This window comes from Amphiprion ocellaris, chromosome 19 (assembly GCF_022539595.1).
Source record: "Amphiprion ocellaris isolate individual 3 ecotype Okinawa chromosome 19, ASM2253959v1, whole genome shotgun sequence".
NCBI lineage: Eukaryota > Metazoa > Chordata > Actinopteri > Pomacentridae > Amphiprion > Amphiprion ocellaris.
Window position 1 is genome coordinate 2,105,841 of NC_072784.1, and position 13,276 is coordinate 2,119,116.

Here is a 13,276-nt window from a genome sequence, read left to right on the forward strand (position 1 = left end):
CACCAAAAAATATTGTTATGACAACAGTATGAAACAAAACACCAAAAAATGAGACAAAAATCACAAGCGAGACAAAAAGAAAACACAAAACGACAAAAACATGATACAAATGGCAAAAAAAGACAAAAAACAGCAAAAACCAGACAAAATATGACAAAAATGAGACACAAAAAGACAAAAGAACAATGAACAACTTAATATTTTACTTTATGATGAAGGTCTACAAATTATTTTAAATTTATAGTTTAACTAATTTACAATCTGCAATTAATGTCTTCTCAGTAATTTTTACACTTTGAGGGCCGGATTGGACCCTGTGGAGGACCGCTTTTGGCCCATGGGCCTCATGTTGGACACCCCTGCCATCATACAACTACACAGCATTTTTCATCCTGCCCTCCCCGTCTGCTGGATGTTCACATCTTTCAAATTTCTGAACAACTCCAATGTCACGATTCCATCACACACAGCCAAAATGCGTAGCCATGATGTCATCCATGAACCCCGATGACATCATCAAGAGGATTTTTTACTCAACAGAACTCGTCCACGTCACAGAACACATCCAGCCTCCTTGTCTGAAAAAAATCCAAAAATTCAGCAAAAAAATTCCCCAAATTTCTGAAAATTTGCAAAACCTTCAGGAAGAAAATTCCAATAATTCTTTAAAAGTTTCCCTTGAAAGTTTTATTTTAAAAAAATCCCCCAAATTTGGCAAGAAAATTCTTGTAAATATTTTCAAAAATGAGTAAAAATTTTCCAAAAAAAATCCAAAAAATATCTAAAGTGATTACATATATATCAGTAAAACTTCTAATATTTTCTTTAAGAACATTCACAAAAAAGCAACCAAAATCCAGTGAATTTCACTGGATTTGGGTTGATTTTTTGTGAATGTTCTTAAGAAACATTTTTAAAATTTCTTTTCTTCCACCAAAAAATGTTCAAAGATTTCCCAAAAATGTTGAAAATGTGGACATCAGAAGTTTCACTGTGAAAGTGTATATTTTTTCCACATTTTCAAACTTTAAACCAGGTCAATTTGACCTGCAGAACAAGACGAGGGTTAATGGGCTGACTGCATTAGAAACAGAGGAAGCTGACTTCTCCTTGTGATAGACTGGTCAACTGCCTCCTCTTTCCCGTTTGCATCGACTGTTTCCTGCTTCGTGTTTGCAACTTGTCTGCTTCCTGGCTCTGAAATGGTGCAACACAAACTCCACCACACGTATGTACCTGTTACATCCCGGCAGCTCTGATTTAATTGTGCTGCTGCTGCTGCCAGTCCGGTTGGTGCCAAGCTGTAGGAGCCACAGCCCAGTTAGCGGCAGCCCCAGGCCACAAACACACAGGAGACAAAGTGCAAAGTAATGGCTTCCTCAGGAGGCCAGAGACGTCCCGCAGGGAATCACAGCAGGCATCACACATGAGCCAATCCACACAGAAAACTTCATTACAAGTTGGTGCAGTTTTTTTATTTTTGGGGGAAAATCATCAACAAACCAGTTTGGAGTGACAACTAATAGTAGTCATCCAAAATTTATATCGACGACTGACATTAGTGAAGGTCTTTTTAATTGAAATTTATTTTTCTACCGTTGAAGTATGATGATGGAAATGTTTTCAGAGGAAACCTGTCCAGGATGATAGCCTAACATTTTCATCGTGAATAATACAATATCAGGTGGGTCGATATATAATTGTGGGACTTTTTGTATCATAGTTGACATTTTTGCTCTTTTCAGGCCCGAATTCAACATGGCTGCCTATAACCAAACACAACATGGCATTTAAAAAAAAAAAGTATTATATATATACACAAATGACCACAGAAAAACACAAAATGACTCAATGAGACACAAAATTGTCATAAAAAGAGACAAAACGACCACAAACAGACTGATAATGACCAAAAATTACCACAGAGAGACACAAAATGACCAAAAAAGGCCCAAGAAGACACAAAAAGCATTCAGAGTCATTATTCTCTCTTCAAAAAACGCTACTGAGAAAAAACAGGGAGAGCAGTCAAGGTAGATGAGGTTATCAATAAGAAATAAAGCTCCTTACAGCAGTTTTGACACGAGGGAGGCTGAAAATGTAGAATAATGCTCCTATGATGGACCGCAGCATTATAATTACGAACCTGCACGGTGTCAGAGAGCAGAAACAGGCGATGACAAGGCGAAATAGTGGCCATCAGTGAGAAATTAATTAGTGGTGCAAGGAGAAACGATGGGGAACAGGGCAAGTGTGCTGGGGAGTGACCGACGTTAAAAGCAATGACAGCTAACACTGTGTTACATAACAGGACTGTAAAGTTTGCCATCATATATCAGGACAAACTCATCTCAGTTCAGGTTCCACATTCAGTCCAGTCTGATCTCCAGTGAGCAGTAAAATCACAGCATAATAACCTGTAAAAAACCACAACACCTAATGGTTCCTTTGTTTTAGTGCAAAAAAGTACATTCGGACAATGTTCACATTTAAGCAATTATTATTATTATTATTATTATTATTTTACTTTATGATCAAAGTAACAAAAGTCAGACAAAAAAGACAAAAAACAACAGACAAGACAAAATATTACGAAAGAAAGACACAAAGCGACAAAAACATGGACAAACGACATGAAACAAAACAAAAAAGAGACAAAAAATTTAAAATAGACAAAAATCATGGAAGTTACATAAAGTCATAAATCCAGGTGAAAAAGACCTTTTGAGTAGCGCTCTTTTTAGCATTTTTGGTAAAAGGTGGTGATTTAATAAGTGTCTCTTCTTGCCGATCACCATACATTACACGACTTTTCATCACGGTGAATTATTGAGGACATGGAGTCTACACTTTTCCAACCATGAAGCCACATTTCATGCCTAGGTGCATTTTGTGCAGTGAAGAGCAGAAGAACACGGCCCTTTGCGGTGCACATTTCAGACAGGAGGATTACGCTCCTGAAATAAAAAACAATGGAGTTCAGGTGGGATGTCTAATCCAGGACCATGTGAGACTGATGGCTGGTGCAGGTCTTTTGGTGCACACAGCTGCTTCAGTGGAGATTCAACTCAACAATAACACGAGCAGTCACGCGTCCGTTTGGCCCCGTGTGACGTTAAATGCACCAGGAACAGGCTGCAACCAGACTACAGGGGTAATAGAGTGTATATTCTGCTGTACTGTGGTAGATACAAGCTGCTGCTACAATGTGAGGCATGACAAACACCAGCTGATCCATTCTCACTAGTATTAAACAACTTATGCTAGTTTTGTCATATTCTAATACAGGGGTGTCCAACATGCGGCCCGCGGGCCAAAAGTGGTCCTCCAGAGGGTCCAATCCGGCCCTCAAAGTGTAAAAATTCCAGAGAAGACAATAACTGCAGATTGTAAAAAACTGTGCTAGTGTTGTTTGTATTTTTGATTTTTGACGTTTTGTTTCTCGCTTTTTTGTTGTTTTTTTGTCATTTGTCTCATTTTTTTGTCACTTTGTAACTTTTTTGTCCAATTTTTTTTCTCTTTTTTGTTTTGTTTCATGTCGTCATATTTTTTGTTGTTTTGTGTCATTTTTGTAGTATTTTGTGTTGGGTTTTTTTTTTTTTTTTTGTCTGACTTCTGTCGTATTGATCATAAAGTAAAATTCTATATCATACAGCTCCAGGTAGCTGTAACTAAATGTTGTGTTCCTTTGTCGACACTGTGATCTGGAAGTTGTAATGTGTAAATGATAAACTGAGGCTGAATGTTGTTGAAATTGAATTTATTTTTCTTCAGAAATTACCAGTTGTTCATGATTCCTTCAATGTGAACATTTTCAGAATGGACTTTTTTGCTCTAAAACAAATAAAAAATTAGGAGTTGTGGTTATTTATAGGTTATTATGCTGTGATTTTACTGGTCTCTGGAGGTCAAACTGGACTGATTGTTTCCCCTGAACTAGAAAGAGTTGGACATCCCTGCTCTATTCAGTCTAACTGTCCCTCCTTCCCCTGCACCCTGAGGCCTTGTGCTTCCCCGTCTGCCCACCAGGTGTCCTCGCAGGTTCCTGTCCTCTTCCTGTCAGCTGACCCCGCCCTCCGTGAACACCTGCCCCTTGTTGCCTCAGTTCGCCCCACAGAGCAGCAGCTGCTGTCAGAGTTTTCTGTTTGCTCCTGCTGTCTTTCCCTGCCTCCGTTTGGACTGTCTTCATGTTGTTTACTGACCGTGTTTCAGGAGAAGCGCTTCCACTTCAACCTTGGCCTGACAGAGACTTTCAACCTCAGCAGACTTCACGGTACTTCTGACAACAATGAAGAGTTAGTGCGAGAGTTGCTGTTTGTGATGCTAGCTTTAATGGATTCATTTGGTAGATTTTTCTGTTTATCTGCATTTACTTACAGTAGTGCCTTTTCTTTATTCAGCTATGGATAACGTACTTTCTAACTGCGAGTTTCATGGTGGTATCAGTTTTGTATCTGTGTTTTTAGGTGACAGACACGGAGTTTTGGCACGGAGTTAGCGAAAGTTAGCTTGTTTACATGCTAGTAGCTGTCATTTTAATGTTAGCCACAGGTAGCATATTTACTACATGCAGTACCTAGTCCTGATGTTATGCTAGCTGAGGATGGTTAGCAAAGACTGTATGCTAGCTGCGTGTTTAACCTTAAATGTCTCAAACCCATTTTGAAATGTGTTAATTACAGATGCTGATGTGTGTGGAGGAGACTTTGGGTTTGTTTAAATAAACTGTTAGTATCATTAAGCAGCAAAAGCAAAGCAACAAGTATTTTAAAGTTAGGCTTGTAGTTGAAACTTTCACCTGACAGTCTTTTAGGGGTACAATCGTGATATACTAACTGAATCCCAATTCAGCCTGCGATTTATTACATACTAAACTGTGTATATGGGTCAATATATAGTTGAGGGACTTTTGAAGTCCATGGGATATATATTTCATACATTTTTATTAAAAGTATAAAACATTCTGATCATGTATTTACAAATTCCATAATTATTTATTATGGAAATAATCACTTATTACTAAAAAATGACTAGATATCACTAAAATGTCAACTAAATAACCGTCTGAATTTAATACCAACCACCTTCTAATGAGCTAAACAATAATAAAATGAGCTGATTCAGAAATAGTTTGGATTGTGATCTTTTTATTAAGTTGAGATAATCATGATAGATATTTATTTTTTGGAAATATATCAATTTTATATGGAAAATAACAAATTAAATCACTTTCCACTATGTTATCCATTACAAAAACACCTCTCAGGAAAGTGTGTTAATTCCAGATCACATGACCTGCTAATTTTGGTTCTTTTTTGGTCTTTTTCAATCCGTTTTGTGAACATTTTAGTTCTTTTTGTGGTCATTTTGTGCATTTTTTTGGCTGTTTTCAGTCTGTTTCTGGCGATTTTAGGTGTTTTTGTGGACATTTTTTTGTAGTTATTTTGTGTGTCTCTTGTCATTTTGTGTCTTTATGTGATAGTTTTCTGTCTCACTGACTTGTTTTGTGTTTTTCTGTGGTCATTTTGTGTCATTTTTTTGTCATTTTGTGGTCATGTTGTGTCTTTTTGTGGTGGCTTAGTGTGTCTTTGTGCTCATTTTGTTTCTTTTTTGTTTCTTTTCAGACTATTTTGTGGTCATTTTGTGCAATTTGCAGTTAAGGTCTTCTGTGTAATTTTTACACTTTGAGGGCTGGATTGGACCCTCTGGAGGACCGGTTTTGGCCCGCGAGCCTCATGTTGGACACCCCTGGTTTACACAGAAGCCAACACTTCCATTTTAACTTCAGCTAGCAGAAACAGTAGTTATCCACATTGACAGTCTACACGGTCTCTGATAAGAAGAGTTCATTACAACCCTTTTTTTCCCAGGATGCTGTTGGGCTTGTTGCTCCGTTGGCCACGCTGTCTTCTGTTTACAAAATAAGTCACGCCTCCAAAATGTAAAGTGCAAATGTAGAGCGCCCTAATTGCATCACAACCAATCAGGCTTAGCTCAAGTAAAGTAGGAAAGTTTGGACGCTGCTGTTGTTTATTTAATGACGCGACAATCTGTGTGATTCCTGAACAGCCGGTCGTATGCCAAGCTAAGATTAATTAGAGATTCTGAATTGAATTATATCAAGTGTATGATAATGTGGTACACTCTATGCTTTCCTTGAATAATCCCACAATGCAGTGTGAAATCTTAATCCACTAGTAAGGACACTACAGAGTGTATCGAGAGAAGTGAATGAGTAAGCAAAGGTGTGAATCAGAGCACAGCTAATGACTTCATTTAGGTAACCTTGTGCCATACAGAGGCAGGTAATTTGTAATGATTAGGCAACTTGCATAACAATGCTGGCCGTGACTATATCCTGGAAAAGATTCTGGGCGGATGTGCTATTTTCGAGAGGTGTTTTATGGTCGTTTTGCAGTTTTTTGTAGTTATTTTGTGGCCCTCTTGTCACTTTGTGTCTTTATATGATAATTATCTGTCTCACTGAGTCATTTTGTGCCCTTTTGTGGTCATGTTTTGTCTTTTTTGTGGTTTTGTGTGCCTGTGCTCATTTTGTTTCTTTTTTTGGTCATTTTCAGACTGTTTTGTGGGCATTTTAGGCCTTTTTTGTGGTCATTTTGTGCATAGTTGTAGCTGTTTTCAGTTGATTTGTGGTAATATTATGTGTTTTGTGGTCATTTTATGTGTCTCTCTGGTCATTTTGCAACTTTTTGTTGCAGAATGACCAGTTATTTTATGTCTCTGCGGTCATTCTGTATCTTCATATGACAATTATGTTTCTCATTGAGTCATTTTGCATTTTTCTGTGTTTTTTGTGTCTTTTTAAAGCCTTTTTTGGTCATTATCTTTATTAATAACTTTCAATTTCAATTTCACTCAATTGTATATATAAATATTTAGAATAATCCTTCTCTAAAAATGCCATGAGGTGTTTGATAATAGGCAGCTTTTAAGCTAATATGATACAACAGCTTCTGTTATCTATGTATGTGAAACATCAAGATTTAGTCGTGTTGCTGCAAAATTCCAGTTTTGCTCATGTGGTGTTTCCCTCCTTAGTCACAGGTAGATATTAGTCTGATACGACTTCACAATCTGTCCAAAATGAGTTAAACATCTAGGATGACTTAGAAGGGTTCCAAAAATGACTAAAAACAATAAAAACACATCCAAAATTACTCAAATTTGACCTCATAAAATTAGTGTGTTCTCTAAATGTTGTCAAAAATGACCTGAAATATGTGTGAAATGACTCAGATTTGTCCAGAAGTTGCTCAAAAAATCCTCCTGAACAGTTCAAAACCCTGTCCAAAATGCATTAAACATCTAGGACGGCTGAGAAGGGTTAAAAAAATTACTAGAAATGGATCCAAAATGATTTTAAAATGTCTTCAAACTATTAAAATTTTCTTTAAAAAGTAGGTATTATTCACAGTTGCAGTTTTATAAACATTCATGGTCCTCAGTGGTAGATTGTAGTAGGATCACAATCAGCTGACGTAGTGTTCACTTGTTGTGATGGTTACAGTGACGCCGTGCCGCTATCTGGCAACGATACAGAAATCTTTAACAAATCCATGGATCCAGACTATAAGCAGCATCACTGCCAAAATCTAACCACTTAGTCCTTGAGTCATTTCTGACCTTTAATGAAAATTTCATCCAAATCCGTTGGTCCGTTTTTGAGTAACGTTGCACACAGACGGACAGACAAACGGACGCCGATCGTCACATAACTCTGCCTCGTTTCTTGGCGGAATAAAAACATAATTGGATTGCAGTTTTGTTTCCTTAATAAGCCATATGTTTCTGTTGCAGTTAAGCAGCGCTGGGACGAAAACTCCCACTGGCAAATCCAACATGTTCTACATTTAATTCTGTTTGAGATAAACATTAATTTGACGAAATCACACGATGGCTTTAATTTGGCTTTACTGTGAGACACTCCTGACTACGCCCTCGCTTTCTTTACAACGTACCTTGTGAGAATCCAGCTTTGATTTGTGTGAAATAAAAATCTCCTTCACTAACTTCATTGACAGGAACAGTTTGGAGCCGTCTGCTATGCACATCACCTCATTACATTCTCCTTTTATCATTGTCTTCGTGTTCTTCCTCTTCGCTTAGATGGGAACTTCACGGTGAAAGAGACTACTCTGCCAAGGAACATATAAATAGAAAAAAGGACACATTCACTTATTAAAACTCTTTTTTTCTCTCTTTTCCTTTCTTTCTCCTGTAGGTCAGCCTATTACATCCAAGCTTGATGCGGGTTGGTGGGCTTATAAGGACGTTGTCCAGGGAAGCTTTGTTCCAGGTAATAGATCATCAATCTGCTCACACACACTAACAGATGTTCAAATGTATGGAAATGCTTAGGAGGCCAACCAATTAAAGAGGAAGGTTTTTTGTTTTTATTCTATTAATTCATGCAATCTGGGTCTGTGAGAATGAGTGTTTCATTGTTCAAATGAAGTCGTACAGCAGGGATGTCAAACTGATCCTAGTTCAGGGGCCAAATTCAGCCCAGTTTGATCTGAAGTGTTCCAGACCAGAAAAATCAGAGCACAAAGACCAATAAATAACCACAACTCCAAATATTTCCTTTGTTTTAGTGCAAAAAAGTACATTCTGAAAATGTTCACATTTGAGGAATTATCTTTTTACAAAACATCATGAACAACCTGAAATTTCTTAAGAAAAATAAGTTCAATTTCAGCAACATTCATCCTCAGTTTATCATTTCCACATTACAACTTCCAGATCACAGAGTGTCGACAAAGGAACAAAACATTTAGTCATCTGGAACTGAATGACATAGTATTTTACTTTTTGATCAAAGCAACAAAAATCAGACCAAGACAAAGACAAAAAACAACAAAACAAGACAAAATATTACAAAAATGAGACACAAAATGACAAAAAAAAAAACAATGAACAATCTAGTATTTTACTTTCGGATCAAAACAACTTGTCATGGTCATTATCTTAAATTTATAGTTTTACTAATTTCCAATATGGAGTTCATGTCTTCTCTGTAATTTTTGCACTTTGAGGGCCGGATTGGACCCTCTGGAGGGCTGCTTTTGGCCCTCGGGCCTCATGTTTGACACCTCTGCTGTACTGAATTTAAATTGCAGCTCGGCAAATTGCTTTGTGTACCTTGCTGATGTGTTGTTGCCATGTAGACCCTCATCTTAGACTAAATCAGAAGCGGCAGCATTTTAAGTGTGCAGAATTAGCGGTTGCTCATTTGCGGTGTTTGCGGATGTTCAGATAAGTCTCACTGGATTAGGAAAAGTTGAATCTCTGATGATTGTTATGCAAATTCAGGAGTTAAAAAGAGGTCTCTTTTAAGCAGGTCGACCGATATCAATTTGATGGACATGAGAGTTAACAGTATCCTCTCAGAGAGTAAGCCCCAGTAAATGAGAGTATGCGTGCCTCATGTCTGAGCGTTAGATTAGACCGACTCTCAGAAGAAGTGCATTTGGTTGGAGCAAATTGCGACAGTCGAGTTAAAGTAGTCTGAGTGCTTTTCCTCACAGCCACTGATCATGTTGATCAGCAGTCAACAAGACATAGTAGGCTGATTCTAATTGGTAGACGGAGCCAGAGAGGGAGGACATTAGAAGAGGAATGAGACACTGACGCTTGCCAACATTACAACAACTTATGTACACATAAAAACTCAGTTATTTCTCTCTGCAAAGACAATTGACTCAGATCTTTTTAATCCAAGTATAAAGGATCTTAATATCACCTCTCCTGTGAGCTTTCTGAGTTTCACGCATAACACACCAACCATAGACTGTAAATAATAGATAGATGTAGCCTGTGGGTCTGGAAAGTGAAGCACCTTAATCCTGCATTCTCTTTAATAGCCAGCAGGGGGCGACTCTTCTGGTTGCAAGATTGTATAAAACTCTGGCAAAATGAGAAACCTTCTGAGTTGATTTCTTACCTCAATAAACATTTTCCTGGTGGGTTTATGGTCTCATCATGAACAGCATGATGCTTATTGTGAAGAATAGAATAATGTAGAAGAATGTCACAAATTTGTCACAAATTTTGTTTGTCACAAATACATTTTTACAGCACTGTGAAATGTTTTACATCAGAGCGCAGGGTCAGCCATGGTACAGTGCCTGAAGAAGGAAGGGTTTAAGGGCAGTTCTGACCTTCTGATCAGTAGTCCAGAAACTTAACAGTTGCACCACGACTGCCCCAAAGTTGCTCCTATAAATGGCGTGTTCCTTTTCTCCAGTGAATTATTTATTAATCACTAATACTGACATTATTTACAATTTACATTACAATTTAGCAGACTCTTTCATCCAACGTGACGTACAGCGGTCCCTCGTTTATCGCAGGGGTTACGCTCCAGACGAAAATCAGCAAAGAAGTGACCATATTTGTTTTATTATTTATATATATTTTAACGCTTTATAACCCTCACCACACACCGCAGAGCAACACTATGCAGCGACCAGACGTCCATGTGAAATGGAGACTAATGCTACGATTTCTAAGCCAATCAGGGTCCAGCACTGTATGCTATGCATTTTATTTAGATTAGATATTCTTTTAATATGTTTGAATTAGTTTTATATTTTTTTGGCTAGAAAATGCTTATTTTACCATAAAAATAATTACAGTAATGTAGCAATCGCAGAGGCGGTCACTATGACTGAACTGTTGTGCTGCAATGCATCATGGGTGTTGGGGATTTAGAGGTCATTATTGTGGTTTATGTTAGTGTTCCAGTTTTAGTAGTGTTTGTGTTTTATTGTGTTATTGTGGTTTAATCAGCCTGGTTGGTTTGGTTCAGTGTTATGTTGTCAGGACAGTGTGTTTGATCACTTCCTGATGCTCTCTGTGTGTGTCAAAATAAAAGCATCTGCAAGTTGCACAGTGCATAAAAGGCAGATATCTTTTCTCAAATATTGTTCTTCAACAGACTGTTACAATAGTAAGTATTTTAAAATACCTATGTACCATGAAATCCCGTGATATAGCGAAAAATCTGTGATATGAGACCGTGAACAGGTGAGGGACCACTGGACATCTGAGAGTAGATACAAGGCAGGTAGGACAGCAGTAAGGGTCCTCACTGGATAACTGCACCCTGACCAAGATTTAGATATACATCAGCAGGATGTGTTTTAGAACTACCTTCTGATCAAAAGGTGGCTTCTGCACAGAACAGTTCTCAGTCAGATCAATCCCTCGCACGTTACAAATGCGACGGTTTCTACGGCAAACTGTGAAATACAGTTCATGGCACAATCACTTTAATGTGTTTCCACCTCATGCAGTATCTCTGCCTCATGCGTCTCCCTCAGCTGTCATTTTTACTGTCCTGTCACAATTACACAATGAGAATTCTCTCCCCTCCCTGCGTAGAAGCTGTGTGTAACCGCTGAAGAGAAACGCTTCTGTCACTGAGCCTGAGTTTTGCAGGCCGCTTTATTAAATGAGTTTGGAGATGATGTAGATGCGGGACACATCAATTCACCTCTACACTCCCTCTTTCACATGCAATTAATTAAATTCAGCCCAGGTAATGGAGTTGCAGAGACACTGCGACTGATCTCCCTCTCTCTCCGGCTCTGCATATGTACCGAGGAGCCGAGATAATTTCATAATTACTTTGAAATCAGTTTAATTCGGAGTTGGACGTGCAAGAGTCACACCATTTAAATGCTGCGCTTCCTGTTTTAGAACGAGGCTGAAATGTTCCAAATTGATAAAGTGTGTATGTTTTATGGCAAAGGCCTTCTGGGAAATTTCAGACCGTCAGTAGACTCATCACATCAGTGAGCGTAGCAGCCTTTGACTACTATCTTTTACCCCCAGTCTGCTCTCATACTGCTCAGTCCTCCTGGCTGGTATGAGAGCAGCGTCTGCTTAAAGCTGCAGAATGAAGCTGGGACTACAAGTCAGCAAACAAGAGCAACTACACTTGTTTTCCAGTCCCGGGTCACTAATGAGCGTCATTTTGTGCTCACATTTGCTGTGATCACCTCTGCAGCCGCGTGAGGCTCACGGGTGATTGGCTGAGATAAGAGGAACAAAACTGTAGGTGTTTTTCAAAAGGAAAGCAGGGAGAGATGGTTGTCTGCCAGCCTCTGTGCAGAAACAGAAATGGCTATTCCCTCTTGAGTGAGATTGCTGTGAGATGGCCCACCAGAGTTTTTACGGGAAGCACACATGATGCAACTTCCACGCTGCTGCTTCGTCGTAAACAGCGAGGTGCTCACAATGATAGAGGAGAACAGAGGTGGGAGGGAGGAAGGACCCTGGCAGTGCTACTGTGGTTCGCTCATGAGCTATTACTTTGGCACAGACAGATATAAAACTAAATATAACACGAGATACAGTATGCACCACAGATGCCGTGGAACAATGCAGAGTCTTTGGCAGGCCGAGATGGCAACAAGCATCTCTGGTGCTCGGCTTCATTTCACACGTTCCTCCACCAGGACCTACTGAGCAAGAAACACCTAACCTGTCAGGTTTAGAGCCACTATTGTCTGCACCTGCGTGATACTTAAAATAACAAACTGTTTGCCAATAGAGACTGAATATGAATCTACAGATTTGATACTCAGATACTTGATCTGGAAGTCCTACGGTTGCATGCAAAAGTCTCCTCCTGGGTAAATGAAAAACACAGTTTATTGAGTCAAAAAGAAGTCAGATTATTACACTGTGGAACAACTTGTTTCTTAAATGTCAGTATATCAATGTAAAATCACAGTTCATCCTTCAAACACCACTAAATGTTGTTCTGATGAAATTTTCATGCTCTGTAAACCCCCGTCTTAGTTTGCTTGGTTTAGATTTGTTCGTTTATTGAAGCGCCGAGGCAGTTGTTTAAACTGGCAGATCTCTCTCAGCATAATTACAACGACATGTTGGATAAACTAATTCACTCATTTGATTTACATTTGTTCATTTACCATCTTTTTTTAGGTTGTGGGTCTTTTGAATTTCCCTCCGGATTAATAAAGTATCTATCCATCCATCAATCATCCATCCATCTACCTACCATCCCTCCATCTACCATCCCTCCATCTACCATCCATCCATCTACCATCCATCCATCTACCATCCATCTACCATCCATCCATTGATCTATCTATCTATCGATCTATCGATCTATCGATCTATCTATCTATCTATCATCATCCATCCGTCCATCTGTCATCTATCTGTCCATCCATCCATCCATCCATCCATCCATCCATCCATCCATCCATCCATCCATCCA

The 13,276-nt window shown here is 38.7% G+C and overlaps 1 protein-coding gene across 4 annotated transcripts in view; it reads left to right on the top strand.

Moving 5' to 3' along the window:
• LOC111563870 (carbonic anhydrase-related protein 10-like) overlaps positions 1-13,276 on the top strand; it is a 202,830-nt gene that overhangs the window by 2,913 nt on the left and 186,641 nt on the right. For 3 of the 4 annotated variants that reach the window (XM_055005116.1, XM_055005117.1, XM_055005118.1), the window contains exon 2: positions 8,243-8,317. In XM_055005116.1, coding sequence (XP_054861091.1) covers positions 8,243-8,317 — 75 coding nt within the window. Of the gene's footprint in view, positions 1-4,088; positions 4,274-8,242; positions 8,318-13,276 lie in introns of those variants that run through there. The other variant, XM_055005119.1, reaches the window with a different exon arrangement.